Below are 15,379 nucleotides of genomic sequence, written 5' to 3' on the forward strand. Positions count from 1 at the left end.
TACCTTTTTTTAAGGGTCCGAAGGCGTGACAATCGCACGAGGAGAGATCAGGGTATAAAATGTCTTTTGTCTTAATAGTGTGAGTATTTATATATGTATTTGGAGAGATAGAGACTGATTTTGATTGAGACTTTAAGTCGTAACTGGTACCCGAATTTTCGTTGCTGCCTCCTTAAATGATCAGCTTCTGCACCAGTTGATAACGTATTATAATTTGGAGGAAGTCATTGTTCTTTAAGATTTGAAGTACAACTCTGTTGGTTACTTGGCCGTATTGCAGATAGCTTTGAGCCCAAGTTTTCGTAGCTTATCATACCTAAGGGACCACTGTTGTAAATAAATAAGATCAAACGGCAATCTGCTTTTCGTGAGAAAAGGAGATTGCTTGACACACAAACTTCCTTCAAACTACACGTCCTGCTACATCAAAATTGGTCAGTGGAGTTCAGTACCATACTATTGTACAACAACATAACCCAATTAACGTAATTAAGGAATTATGAGAGGTTGTTACGTATTGAATGAAAACTATAGAGAATGAATTTCTTTTCCTGTATTTTAGTGAACTTTGTACACTTACAACTCTGTCGATTGATAGACGGCGGCGACAATGAAGTTCACACCCGTTTCCAAAAACAAGATATTTCTGTTCTTCCCTTCCAGAAAAAATGTATACATAAATGTTTGGCAACTCTTACACATACTTTACTCGCTTTTATCACTAAAATATCAATTTTCATTAAATGCAACAATACGTTCTGAGCGACGGCCTAGCAACACGTCCTCTTCCCACACGACACAGATTGTCCTCTTTTTTTAATAAATCATTTTTTTTAGAGTCCATACTCAAAGATTCACAATTGCTATTGTTGCGGGGATTGCGCGCTAAAGAGTTTATTGCTGTCCAGCTGCGCTTTACTTCACTTGAAGTACTTTTTGAATCACATTTACATTTACGGTATTTACATACATTACTGAGCTTCTCAGAATAAAATCAGGCACAAATTAGTTTTACAAAAAAGGGCAGTGAGGCTCACATAACATTACAAGGGCTATAGCACGGGTGCTCGAGTGCATCCCACTTCACTTTGCGATATGGGGACGTGGATTATTACGGAGCAGCTGCACCCCTCGGTACACCATTCCACAACGGTGGTTTTCAACAGGCATGCTGCCTCATACACATTTTTCGATGGATATCTACTGGTGTTTCTCCTTCAATAGTCAAGAAAAGAGCAACAGCAGGTTAGTCCTGTTTGGACGCGTTTGTTAATGATGTCGCCCAAGTTCACGGTTCGGCGTTCAACGCATGCGCCTCGTCATACTAATCCTTTCCCTACTGGCCAGTGCTTACATTCCCGCATCGGAGTCCCGCTACGTTGCATATGGGCTGCAGCAAAGACCTCAAATGGAAACATTTTGATTGCCCCTTACAGTTTTGTATCCCCGAAAACTGTGAAACGCACAGAAATGCGTTTGCGCACTGCTTTCTATAGCGGAAGCGCAACACCGTGCGAGCCGACAGTGGCAGGCTCCCACTGGCGTGCAGTCCAAACCTCCAGCCGTCAAACGCCAACTACTTTAAATCGCACTATAATAATGGTACCTTGTACTGCAGTCTACAAGAGATCGCGTTACTAGTGGACTCACTTCGCGAGCGTCACTGAGAGAGCGAGGGAAGAGTTGTCGCTTATACAGTTTCCGTCAAGGCGATCTCAAACATTGTTTCACGACCAGACTTCATTACTTTTCATGGTGCAGTTGCTTTTGTCATCTTTACTGCGAAGGGTAACTGCTGTAATGTTAAGTATTCGATCCTTTTTGTAGAACTTTTAATTTGCCCATCACATGTTTTTGTCAACTGTTGATTGCGCTCTTCTGTTTAACAAATAATTAGTCTCTTAGCCTGTTACTCCTTTAAATTATGTTCTTCTCTCAACTAACACTGTCAGTTTGGTTCACGGAAGCAGTGACCCTGTTATTTGTTATCGGACGTTGTCCAGTTTCCAGGAAAGTTAGTAAGTTTGTCGGAGCGATATGGAACATAAAAAACTGACAAGACATTTTACGTCGAAATTGTTATTCTGCTGCTACATATGTCCAATTGTAGAAGGCTGTAGTCAGAACCTTTGCAGGGTTTTAGTAAATGAGGGTTCGTTCGGCAGTTTTCTTATTAAGCTCAGTTTTAGGCAGTGAAAGTTCTCTCTGCTGTACAGAGTGCAAATGATGAACCAGTGAAATCTGGCGTTGTTTGTCTAGTGTGAGATAAAATTTAGGAGTGCTAAGGTCTGCCCTATTACGCTTACGCAACTTATGCCTCACTCCTTGCAGTGCCAACAAATGTCACATAACCAGGCTCCAGTACTAAGTTCCCCAGATTAACGTACGAGACTTCATTGTCCTTGAATAGTAACCTTGTGAATAAGGACATGGCGAAATAATAGCCCACGATTACAAAATCAAAATGAATAGCGAAGTGGTATTCGTCGTTACGATTAATATGGGCCAGTTTTCGTTCTGTTTACATGCGGTATTTAGCCGTAATCGAGTTCAGCAAGTCAGTATTTAATTCACAAAAGGATTTTCACACTTCGCGTTTTCCGTGCCTATCATTAACAGCATGTGTATGATGGTAGCGTGTGTAACACGTGCCTTGTGTAGTATTAATCTTATTATTTTCAGGCTTGTATGCTTTGGGATGTAATAATCATAAGTCAAAACAAAATCTCATTTCTGTATTTACATGTCCTTCATTTCATCAGTTTCAGTAAATGAAATACACTTTTTATGGCGGTGGCGGTAGTAACAGCGAGGTCTAGCACTAATGCGTTGCACAGGAATGATAAGAGAAATGATCTTGCTTCTTCACATCAATCACTAGTTCGATGATGACCACTCCGAAGGATTTGTATTACTTTAACGACCAATTTCCACTTTGTACAAGATAAGTATCCCTCGAGAATTCTAAACCAACAGTGTTCCGCTGTTTTTATACAACATTTAGAGTGATCGATATATTACTACATACAAACAGCCAAGTGTCATAAGCCATAAGTGAATTTACGATTATGTTATATGTCTTTCCTACTAGATGTAATCTAGGTGCTGTGTATGCGATCCAACGTTAGATTCAGTGACGGGAAATTTTTCAGTTAACTATATTACACTATTTCTGATGTCAAACAATATCTGTGGTGCTAAGCGTGCGTGTCTGTGCCTAATCATATTGGAAGGGCAGTCATATCCCGTAATAGTGTTACCTATCTGGGGTTTATTCATTTAGTGAAGTGGGCATCTTTAATCATGGCAGTTTTATGTGGAGCTTATTGACCATTACTTAAAGACAAACCAAAAGTTTTACATAGACCTTACAATGGTTAGAGAGAGAGTAACTAGTGAGGAAGTACTGAAACGAACTGGAGGGGGGGAGGGGGGGGGGTGGTTCACGACGACTGTAAGAAGAGATTATTCGGTAGGACACACGCAGAAGCACGGATGACTCGTCAGTTTGGTAATGGAGGAAGGTGTGCGGATTGGGGACAAGGGGGGGGGGGGGGGAGGGGGAGCGGAGGAGGGGTGGTGGAATGGGATTGTGGAGTGGGGGGGGGGGAGGCAAAAATTGTAAAGGCAGACCAAGACATGAATGAAGTAAGTAAGTAGGTTCAAATGAATGCAGGTTGTAGTGGTTATTTGGCGATGAAGAGGCTAGCACAGGATAGTGTTAGCGTAAAAAGCCCCAAGAGCCCAGTCTTCGGACTGAAGATCACGACAACCGCTGAAGATTTCAAACAAATCCTTAGATTTCTCTGCCTGCGGACGAGAACTGCGGTCGGAAGGAAATCCACAACAACCACACGCAGTATGAGTTGAAATGCACCGGTACAGGCAGGTCAGAGACAATGGTGGTCCCTCTATACTAGTTGTTTCAAACATGGGGTAATTACGCTCTGAAGGGTAAAATGTAATTTTCTGACGAGCAAAAAGGAAAGAGTTCAATTTTGTTTCGATGACTAAAGAACATTATTTATGAAAAATCGTTTCTAATATCACAATTTCCAAATAGTGTAGCACTGATTACATAAGTTACCAATAATTACATTACTTTTAAGCACTGCCATTAGGGCCGGCCGGAGTGCCCGTGCGGTTCTAGGCGCTGCAGTCTGGAACCGAGCGGCCGCTACGGTCGCAGGTTCGAATCCTGCCTCGGACATGGATGTGTGTGATGTCCTTAGGTTAGTTAGGTTTAATTAGTTCTAAGTTCTAGGCGACTGGTGACCTCAGAAGTTAAGTCGCATAGTGCTCAGAGCCATTTGAACCACTGCCATTAACACGTGACAATATGATGGAGGCTGCAACTTTTGAAACGAAAATACGAACATCATCTTCCTCACATAGTCCACCCACTACATACATACTTTGTACTCTGTACCGTGCAACTATGACATTAAAATTGAGAACTGGGGCTCATATATCACATATGCTTAAATATATTATGAAAACCCTTTCTCAGAGCTATAGGCAGTTCCCGCAATTGACCAGAAATTCCTTAATTATTCACTGCACAAAAATGTGAGGTCATCCACACGAATTCCGAAAAGAATGTATTAAATTTCGGTTACAGACTAATTTACAGATATCTAAAGTCTGTAATACAAGTAAATACTTAGCGATTGCAATTACCAATAACTTAAATTGTAAGGATTACGTAGATAACGCTGTGGGGTACAGACTGCTATGCTGCGCTTGTCAGTCCTCTTCTGGAGTTTTGCTGCGCAGTATGGGATCAGTATCAGACAGGATTGACGGAGAACGTCGAAAAGTTCAAAGAAGGACAGCTCGTTTTGTACTATCGCGAAAGAGGGGACAGAATGGCACGGGTATGATACGCGAGTTGGAATGGCAATCATTAAAACAAAGGCGTTTTTCGTTGCGGCGAGATATTCTCGTCAAAATTTCAATTACCAGCTTTCTCCTGCGAAAATGTTGTTGGTGCTGATCTATATAGGGAGAAAAAATCATTATGAAATAAGAGAAATCAGAGCTCACACAGAAAAGTTTAAGTGTTCGTTTTCCCGCACGCTTTTCGAGAATGGAACGGTAAAGAAATATCTTGAAGGTGGTTCGATAACCCTCTGCCAGGCACTTAATAGTGAACTGCAGGGCAGTGATATAGTAGGTGTCGATAAACGAACTGACCGCACGAAAAACAGTAACTATATAATGGCTACTACATTTCTGTAGGACCTACACACTATCATTACTATTAATTTTATTAGTGGCAACCTGAAGTCTTCCTGTTTCTGCCAGTTCAGAAGTAAGAGTCCAGCAATCAAGGGTCTTACAAGCATCAGGCCTAAGTATAATGCACACATTTTAATTTGGTTGATTTTGAATTAGGGTGCAGAGTGTGTGTGAAGCAAGTGTCGCTTGGCGCAGAGGAAACATGTTTAAAGCGTCTACGCTTAATGAAGATAGCCTTCATTTCTGAGTAGAACTTTTAGAAAGCACTCGCTGTGCACTGAGAACTGGTTAATCATTCTCTAAAATAAGATTGCTAGAAATAAACAGAAATAATTATCTTACTGACTTATCAGTTCGTTCTTTAACCTACAAAAACTTAATAGGATTTATCTTCCGCCATTTTGAAAATGAGAGTTTTCAAGGAACATTATTTTTCATTCTAAAATGTTATTACATGCTAATGTGTATTCTGCACTCACAAGGGGATGGCCTTAGAGTCGGGCAACCCATTCGGATCATATCTGACAGGTCGCTTGTGCAGGACCTAAGAAGGCGCACTGTAAGACAGTTTGGCTCAACACCGCACCGTTTCTGAGAAAACCACCCTTATTGTTCATGACGTGCAATCGACTTAGAATTGAAGGATCGGTAAATAATAGAAAACTGAGTATTTCCCATAATTACATATAAGGAATCCGTAAGCGCATATTTGTTCTCCAACCAGATCCTTTGCTCGGTCCGCCAACGGCGCTGTCATAAAGGGGGGTAGGACGTCAAACGGGCGACTTGGAGCAGGAGAGGCATCACAGAACATTTCAATAACCAGTGTCTATACTTTTACAAATAAATTCATAAAACTTTGTCAGCATCCCCAGGAAGGATCCCGGATTCACACTCATTGCAGTGGAAGATCGAAAACATAACAAAATAAATTTCTTTACGTGTGAAATTTCATCATTTTTCTCACTTACTAATGGCAGCATTTGTTGCTATAGGTACACTTTTCTTCACAAGAGATTCTTCGATGAATTATGCACAGCATACATACCATACTTACAGGTGTATGAAACTCTAGAATTTATTTAATTTATGAAACAAACGAATGAGCTGTTATATTTTAAACTTCATGATTAGAAAAAACGCAAATTTTATAGTTATTTACCTCAATTTTTAACACAGTTTTTAATAGATTTAGAAAATTCCAGCGTTTCATACACCTTTAAGTATGGTTTGTATGCTGTGCAAAATTCATCGAAGGATCTCTCTTACTTATGAAGGAAAGTGTACCTATAGCAACAAATGCTGCCATTAGTTAGTGAAAAAATGAAATTTCACATGTAAAAAAAATATATTTCGTTATTATTTTCGAAGTTACACTGCTAAGAGTGTGAATTCTGAATCCTTCCTGGTCATGCTGACAAAGTTTTATGAATTTATTTGTAAAAGTATAGTCAGTGGAAATTAAAATGTCCTGTGCTGCCTCTCCTGCTCCAAGTCGGCCCGTTTGATCTCCTACCCCCGTTAAATAACTTTTTATCTTTTGGATATTCCTCAAATGGTTCTGAGCACAATGGGGCTTAACTTCTGAGGTCATCAATCACCTAGAATTTAGAACTACTTAAACCTAACTAACCTAAGGACATCATACACATCCATGCCCGAAGCAGGATTCGAACCTGCGACCGTAGCGGTCGCGCGGTTCCAGACTAGCGCCTAGAACCGCTTGGCCGGCTATCTTTTGGGTATGTAAGAGTTTCTAGCTTCGATTTCTAGGAAACGACGCGTTTGTGGACCGCATATTTGACGAAAAATGCTAAATTTTCAATTACCTATCGATCCCGTCAATTCTGAGTCGACTGAGCGTCACGAACTTTACGCCCGGTAAAAAAAAAAATAATAATAATAAAAATAAAAAAATAAAGTCGGTGATGAGCCAAAATTAGTTTTTCGTTTTAGTTTACACACAAACGACCTGGCTGTGTCCGAGCTCATTCCCTTGTGAGGGGTAAGGGTCTCAGGAAAGTTGGCAACCACTGCTCTATGCACACAGTGTGGTATCGTGCTCGGGCCGGGGTACTCACAGAGGCCGGGTTCCTCAGACAGGGCACGCTCGACGGCGGCGACGGCGGCTCGCACGCTGTCCCGGTCGGTGACGTCGAGAGGCAGCAGGCGCACCGGCGGGCCGCCCCGCTGCTCGGCCAGGCGGCCGGCGCCGGTCCCCTGCGGCTGCAGCACGCCCGCGAACACCGTGAAGCCCTGCCGCTGGGCGTGCAGCGCCAGGGAGAAGCCCAGGCCCGAGTCGCAGCCCGTGATGACCACGACGCCGCCCGCGGGCCGCACCCGCGCCCGCGCCCGGAACAGGCGCCGGCAGGCCGCCACCGCCACCACCGCCGCCGCCGAGCATGCAGCCAGCGCCAAGTGGCTGCAGTCCGCAGTCCACGCCTTCCACTGGACCCACATCGCCGGAGGCTGTCTCGTCTGCTACTGGAGCGCTAGGCACGGCGCGCGCGCTGCCGCCCCGCCCTCGCCTCGCCGTCGGGTTCCGGGCCGGGCACAGCCGAACAATTCCGAGCACGTCCGCGCAAGCGCATTGACTCGCACCCACCACCTCCGGCTGTGGCCTTGACCATGAGGGGGAGGGCGAATACAATGCCGAGGAATGTGAGTCGCTATGCTAGATAACAAACTGTATACTCTGCGCTTAATAAATTATTCATCTCTGGTGATCTCTCTCTCTGTCTCTCTCTCTCTCTCTTTCTCTCTTTCCCTATTTAAATACGAATTCATCTTCCCACATTCACTGACGGTATATACCGCGGAATCCATTACCTATGCGCCCTTCCCAAGCATTGCGATACTACACCTACGTATACTCCTACATATTGCTTTAAAGTGCGTAATAGAGAGCATGTTTCATTGTGCCGTACATTAAAGTTTTTCCATGTATCATTCACTGATGGAGCTTCGTAATATTATTTTAAATTTAAGCGAACTGTAAAAATCGCAGTGTTATTAATATTGCGTTCTACATGTAACTTATGTCTGTGCTCCTCAAGCCATCTTAACGATGTGTGGTGGAGCATACTTTCTGTACCACTCCTGTCCTATTCCAGTCACCAATAAGAACGACTGCTGGTAAGCCACAGCGCGAACTCGGATCTCTCTATTTTGATCTTTCCAGTCTTTTCGAGAGACATACATGTGAGGGAGCAATCTAACGGTTGACGGTTCTAGCAACGTACGCTGCCGAAATTTTAAAAGTAAGCCACACACTGAGGCAAAAAGTTTATCATGCAGCGTCTGCCAGAGAGTGCTGACCATTTCCGTAACGCCTTCATCCTTACTATATGCACATGTAACGAAACGTGCTGCTCTTCTTTGGATCTTCTCTATCTCCTCTATCAATCCTGTCTAGTATGGATCCCACAGTGACGAAGAACATTGAATTATTGGTCGACTGACGGTTTTGTAAGGTGCTTCTTGTACAAGATAAGTAATTTAAGTAGTAATAAACTGTTTTTTAACACTTTAAACTAATTTATTACGTTAATTATAGTGCTCTGCAAGCATACCATTAAAGGTTTTTGTCTTACTCGCGTATTTTCACAGTAATCACGTAAAGTTCATTTTGTTTACATATCGCGGCCAGGCCGAACTTTTGAGTTTTCAGATTAAACTTCATACCGCAATCTTAAGTGCATTTACTGATAGTTTAGTGTGCTAAATACGTTTGCTGCCCCTTTATATCTGTAGAGTATCGTCATCTCTTAAGTAATTTCCAGTAAAAAACTTCTGAACCACTGTTTACATAGTCGCGAGTAGGCCTAATTTTTCGTACACGTATTTTCATTGTTTTCCGGTAACTTAATTGTCTTTCTGTCACTAAAATAGATTTGTACCATGAGTGTAAAGTGCCTGACGTGCCGTAGGATCGTTAGCTCCGGAGTCTGGTGTGATGGATGTAGTAACTTTTTTCATTGGGGCGACTGTAGTGGTGTGGGAATTGGGAAAATGAGCGAGACTCATCAGTGGTTCTGTAGGCTATGCAGTAGAGATAGGAAGATTGTGGAACAGGAGGGGAAAATTGCTGCCCTTCAGGCTGAGTTAGATGAGGCTAGGCGAGAACTGGGCAGGTTAAGGGGGGAGAAGGGTAAACAGGGGTGGGAAGTGGCAACAGGCATGAGGAACAGGCCAAGAAATTCTTCTGACCACTTTGTTATTAATGTACAAAATAGGTTTGACCTGTTGCCTCAGTCAGAAACTGATGAGCCTCTCACAGAAGTAGATGTACACAGGGCTCAACAAGCTTTCAGCAGCAAATTGATTAAGAATGTAGGGAAGTCTGCAAAGAGAAGAAAGTCTTGTTGCTAGGTAGTTCGCATGCTAGGGGTGTGGGCCAACTTCTGCAGGATGAATTAGGGTCAGAACACCAGGTCACAAACTTTTTCAAACCTAGTGCTGAACTTGGGCAGGTTACAGAGGATTTAGGTTCACTATGTAAAGGTTTTACTAAGGAAGACACCGTGGTTATTGTGGGTGGGCCGGGCAACAGTATTGACAGAGATCCGGGGTACAGCATAGAGTGTGACCTGGCAAATATTGCATCGGCATCGAATCATACCAGTGTTGGGTTTGTGTCGGTTCTGGAGCGCCACGACCGACCTCATTTGACCTCTTCTGTCAGGAGAGTTAATTTGGAGTTGGAACGGCTACTTGGATCTGATGCGGGGTCACACATTGGTGTGGTTCGTGTTGATTCACTCTGTAGGTGGGACTATACTAGACATGGCCTACACCTCAACAGGAAAGGGAAGGGTAAACTGGCTGGGCTGATAGCAGGAAATTTAAAGGGGGGTGGAACTACATCTCATGGTGGAAACTCTTTTTTAGTGTAAGATCAGTGTCCAGTGGGAAACTCAGCCATGCAAGTACTAAAGATGTCAAAAAAGTTCAAGATAGTTGCAAAAGTAAAATGAAAAATGTTAGTATATTTCATCAAAATATTGGGGGATTGAACAATAAAATTGATGAGCTTCTGCTTTGTTTAGAAGATATAGAAACTGTGAATGTAATAGATGTACTATGCCTGTCTGAGCATCACATTGTCACTGATATGCAAAAGGTTAGCATCAATGGGTACAAATTAGCTGCACATGTAAGTAGAGATAATATGATGAGAGGAGGAGTTGCCATATATGTCAAAAGCTTCCACAGTGCAAAAAATTTAGAAACTAAAAAATTTTGTGTAGAGCAACATATGGGAGCATGTGCCACTGAACTTAAACTAAAGGATGGCACTTTCATAATTGTAACAGTGTATAGGTCCCCCTCAGGGAATTTCCAGCTATTTCTGGAAAACTTGGATGCTTTGTTGTGCTATCTGTCAGACAGGGGGAAGCAAATTATCATTTGTGGGGATTTCAATGTTGATTCCCTGAAAGAGTGTAATAGGAAGAATGACCTTTTAGTATTACTCAGTTCTTTCAATTTGAGCTCCGTCATTGATTTTCCTACTCGGATAACAAAGAACAGCAGTACATTGATAGATAACTTTTTTATAGACCAAGATAAGTTTAAGGACATAAATGCTTATCCTGTTGAGAATGGTCTTTCAGATCATAGTGCACAGCTTGTTACAGTACATGACATAGCTCCATGCAGTATAATAAATCAGACTTTCAAAGCAGTGCGTTCATTTAACAATATAAATATTGCAAACTTTAGGGAAAGCCTACAGCAGCTAGACTGGGATGAAGTGTATAAGGAACCCGATGCAAACTTGAAATATAACTTATTTCACAATACATTTTTAAGGGTATTTGAAAATTGTTTTCCCAAGAAAATAGTTAAACATAATTCCAAGAAAACATATAAAAAACCTTGGCTAACTAAAGGAATAAGAATATCTTGCAACCGCAAAAGAGAACTGTATCTAACAGCAAGATGGAGTACTGACCCCGAAATTGTTCAATATTATAAAAACTATTGTGCGGTACTAAGAAAAGTTATTAAAAAGTCCAGAAGCATGTGTATCATGTCTGAGATCGGTAACTCTGATAATAAAATTAAAGCAATTTGGAATATTATTGAAAGGGAAACAGGGCAACCAAGAGCACAGGAAGACTTTAGTGCAATAAAATTGAATGACAAGTGCACTAACAAACAATCAGAAATTGAAAATATTTTGAATAATCATTTTCTAAATGTTGTGGAGAAAATAGGATCTAGATCTTCACTAGAAGAGGCAAGGCTATTAATAGAAGAGGCCATACCTGCACAGTTTGAAACAGCTGTAATTCCACCAACCTCTCCCTCTGAAATCAGTAAAATAATAAACTCACTGAAAAGTAAAAGCTCTTACGGAATTGATGGCATTTCCAGCAAAGTACTTAAAGCTTGTTCCCCACAGATAAGTAGAATTCTCAGCCACGTATGTAATAGCTCTTTGGAGCAGGGTGTTTTCCCTGATAGACTGAAATATGCCATTGTAAAACCATTGCATAAAAAGGGGGATATGTCGGATGTCAACAACTACCGCCCAATCTCTCTTCTGACAGCTCTATCAAAAATTTTTGAGAAAGTAATGTATTCAAGAGTAGCCTCCCATATTTGTAAAAATAAAGTACTAACAAAATGTCAGTTTGGTTTTCAGAAAGGCTTTTCAACAGAAAATGCTATATATGCTTTCACTGATCAAATATTAAATGCTCTGAATAACCGGACATCACCCATTGGTATTTTTTGTGATCTCAGAAGGCCTTTGATTGTGTAAATCATGGAATTCTTTTAGATAAGCTAAATCATTATGGTTTGAGTGGGGCAGTGCACAAATGGTTTAATTCATACTTAACTGGAAGAATGCAGAAAGTTGAATTAAGTGGTTCGTGTAATGTTAAAACAGCTGATTCCTCAAACTGGGGTGCTATCAAGCACGGGGTCCCACAGGGTTCGGTCTTAGGTCCTTTACTGTTCTTGATATACATTAATGACTTACCATTCCACATTGATGAAGATGCAAAGTTAGTTCTTTTTGCTGATGATACAAGTATAGTAATAACATCCAAAAACCAAGAACTAAGTGATGTAATTGTAAATGATGTTTTTCACAAAATTATTAAGTGGTTCTCAGCAAACGGACTCTCTTTAAATTTTGATAAAACACAGTATATACAGTTCCGTACAGTAAATGGCAAAACTCCAGTAATAAATATAGAATTTGAACAGAAGTCTGTAGCTAAGGTAGAATTTTCAAAATTTTTAGGTGTGTCCATTGATGAGAGGTTAAACTGGAAGCAACACATTGATGGTCTGCTGAAACGTCTGAGTTCAGCTACGTATGCTATTAGGGTTATTGCAAATTTTGGTGATAAGAATCTCAGTAAATTAGCTTACTATGCCTACTTTCATTCACTGCTTTCGTATGGCATCATATTCTGGGGTAATTCATCGTTGAGTAGAAAAGTATTCATTGCACAAAAACGTGTAATCAGAATAATTGCTGGAGCCCACCCACGGTCATCCTGCAGACATCTATTTAAGGATCTAGGGATCCTCACAGTAACCTCACAGTATATATATTCCCTTATGAAATTTGTTGATAATAATCCAACCCAATTCAAAAGTAATAGCAGTGTGCATACCTATAACACCAGGAGAAAGGATGATCTTCACTATGCAGGGTTAAATCTGACTTTGGCACAGAAAGGGGTAAATTATGCTGCCACAAAAGTCTTTGGGCACCTACCAAACAGCATCAAAAGCCTGACAGATAGCCAACTAACATTTAAAAATAAATTAAAAGAATTTCTAGATGACAACTCCTTCTACTCATTGGCTGAATTTTTAGATATAAAGTAAGTAAAAAAAAAAAAAAAAAAAACTTAATCATTAGTGTCATGCAATATTTTGTGTAATGTAATTTCTTGTACAGACATCTTTTATTAACCTGACACGTTCCACATCATTACGAAGTGTCGTATTCATGATCTATGGAACAAGTATTAATCTAATCTAATCTAATCTAATCTTCCTTCGTCGGTAGACTGCCTTCCTGATGATTATTTTAACAACTCTCAGGCTGGCATCTACCTTGTCTGTCATTAGTTTTATGTGGTAGTTCCGCTTTACATTGCTCTGCACGCATATTCCTAGATATTTTATGGAAGTGATTGTTCTGCAATTGTGTAATCATGCAATAACGTGTCTCTCTGTCTATGAGTTCGTGATAAGTTACATTTGTTTATGCTGAGAGTCAAGTGTCAATCTGTTTACCAAGCGACCATCCTCTGTAAGTGTTCCTGAATTATTGAACAGTTTTCTAGCCTTACGACTTCTCTGTCTACGACAACATTTTTTGTGAAAGAATCTCGTAACACCCGACGTTGGCCACTAGGTCATTTATGCATATTGTGAAAAGTACAGACCTATAAAACTAACCTGGGATACAGCCAAAGCCACTTTTACGTCTGAATAAGTCTCTCTGTTGATAATGACTTTCAGTGTTATGGAACCGCGCGACCGCTACGGTCGAAGGCCCGAATCCTGCCTCGGGCATGGATGTGTGTGATGGCCTTAGGTTAGTTAGGTTTAAGTAGTTCTAAGTCTAGGAGACTGATGACCTCAGATGTTAAGGCCCATAGTGCTCAGAGCCATTTGAACCATTCAGTGTTATGTTTACTGAATCATCTTCAGTTCAGTTAAACAGCTGGTCTTATATTCAGTACGCTCGTAATTTGTTCATTGCCCGGTAGTGCGGAACCGTATCCTTCGCGTTCTGAAAGCCAAGGAACACGGCAACAGCCTGGACGCAGTTATCTACTGACGTCTGAGTCTCCTGGAAGAACGAAACAACCGGGTTTCACACGATCATTGTTTACGGAATTCAAGTTGATTTCTACACAGCGGACTTGCGGTCTCCATAAAATCCACAATACACGAGTATAAAACGTGTTCCAAAATTCTCAACATAATGACTTCAGTGATATAGGCCTATAGTTACGTGCGGCTGTTCGGCAACCAATTTTCAAAACGGGAAGAACGTACATATTTTTGTAAATCACTGGGAACTCATCGCTCTTTCAGCGGCATACGATAAACAGCTGCTTAAAGAGGAGCATCCTCTTTCGCAATATCTATGTAGAATCTTGTGCGTCTTCTATCCAGTAGTCATTTATCTTGATATGTGTCATTCTGATGTTAGTACAACGATTTATAGGAAGAATAACAATATAGCCTTCGTCAGGGAAACATTTTTCGGAAAATTGAGTTTAGTCATCTTGAGGTTGAAACTGTTCTGTCCGTGTTTGCTTACAAACTAAATTTGTCTCTTGTTGAGATCCGTCTTGAGCAAAACACTTATTTTTTTTGTATTACTAAGACGTGTTTCGCTGAAGAGCAAAACATAACTTTTCTTCTGTTACCCACATACGTTTCGATGAAGTTTCAGCATCATCAGTGGGCGTTTATTTTATTTCTTGCTGCGGTTTTTCTGTTTCTTTTTTGTGTGTATGTCTTCTGGATTACAGTTGTTTTCCTTTCACACTTGCCATATTTCTGGTTTCCCCGATACCTTCCATGTGAAATACTAAATTATTTAAACTTTCACTGTTAGTCTTCACAAACAAAATTACGATAGCGAAAGTTTGAAAAGTGCATTTTATGAATTTGAAGACAATGAGGGAACCAGAAAAAGTGTCAGACTGTGAAAGGAAAGCAAAACGCAACACATGGTAATAAGAAAAAAATAAAACCCCACTGATGATGCTGAAACTTCATCGAAACGTGTTGGTAACAGAAGAAAAGAAAAATTATGTTTTGCTCAAAGGCGGATCCCATAAAAAAATTAATCAAGTTACTATTTCTATTTTTCCTCTCTCATCCTCCCTTACTATGTCATGATGCTCGCAGGATGGCTGGACAGATGGCTTCGATCCGTTGCTGATTAAACGTAAGAGCAAATCTTCTGAGGATTTTCTGACAGACCGATTTCTAGAATTTTCCTTTTGAATTCGTTAAACGCTTAACATTTGACTCTCCACATGCTGATTTTTGCTTCGTTCGTTTTTTAGTTTATCTGTGAGTCTTTGACTACATTTAAATCAGTAGTGAAGTTCTCTTTGTTTTCGGGGAGACTTTCTAA

The 15,379-nt window shown here is 40.8% G+C and overlaps 1 protein-coding gene across 1 annotated transcript in view; it reads right to left on the minus strand.

Moving 5' to 3' along the window:
• The window catches only part of LOC126348744 (D-beta-hydroxybutyrate dehydrogenase, mitochondrial-like), a 75,282-nt gene extending 67,311 nt beyond the window's left edge, over positions 1-7,971 (minus strand). The window contains exon 1 of the mRNA XM_050002381.1: positions 7,323-7,971. Coding sequence (XP_049858338.1) covers positions 7,323-7,701 — 379 coding nt within the window. The 5' untranslated portion in view covers positions 7,702-7,971. The remainder of the gene's footprint in view (positions 1-7,322) is intronic.
• Positions 7,972-15,379: the final 7,408 nt, after the last annotated feature.

Source organism: Schistocerca gregaria, chromosome 1 (genome assembly GCF_023897955.1).
Source record: "Schistocerca gregaria isolate iqSchGreg1 chromosome 1, iqSchGreg1.2, whole genome shotgun sequence".
Lineage (NCBI taxonomy): Eukaryota > Metazoa > Arthropoda > Insecta > Orthoptera > Acrididae > Schistocerca > Schistocerca gregaria.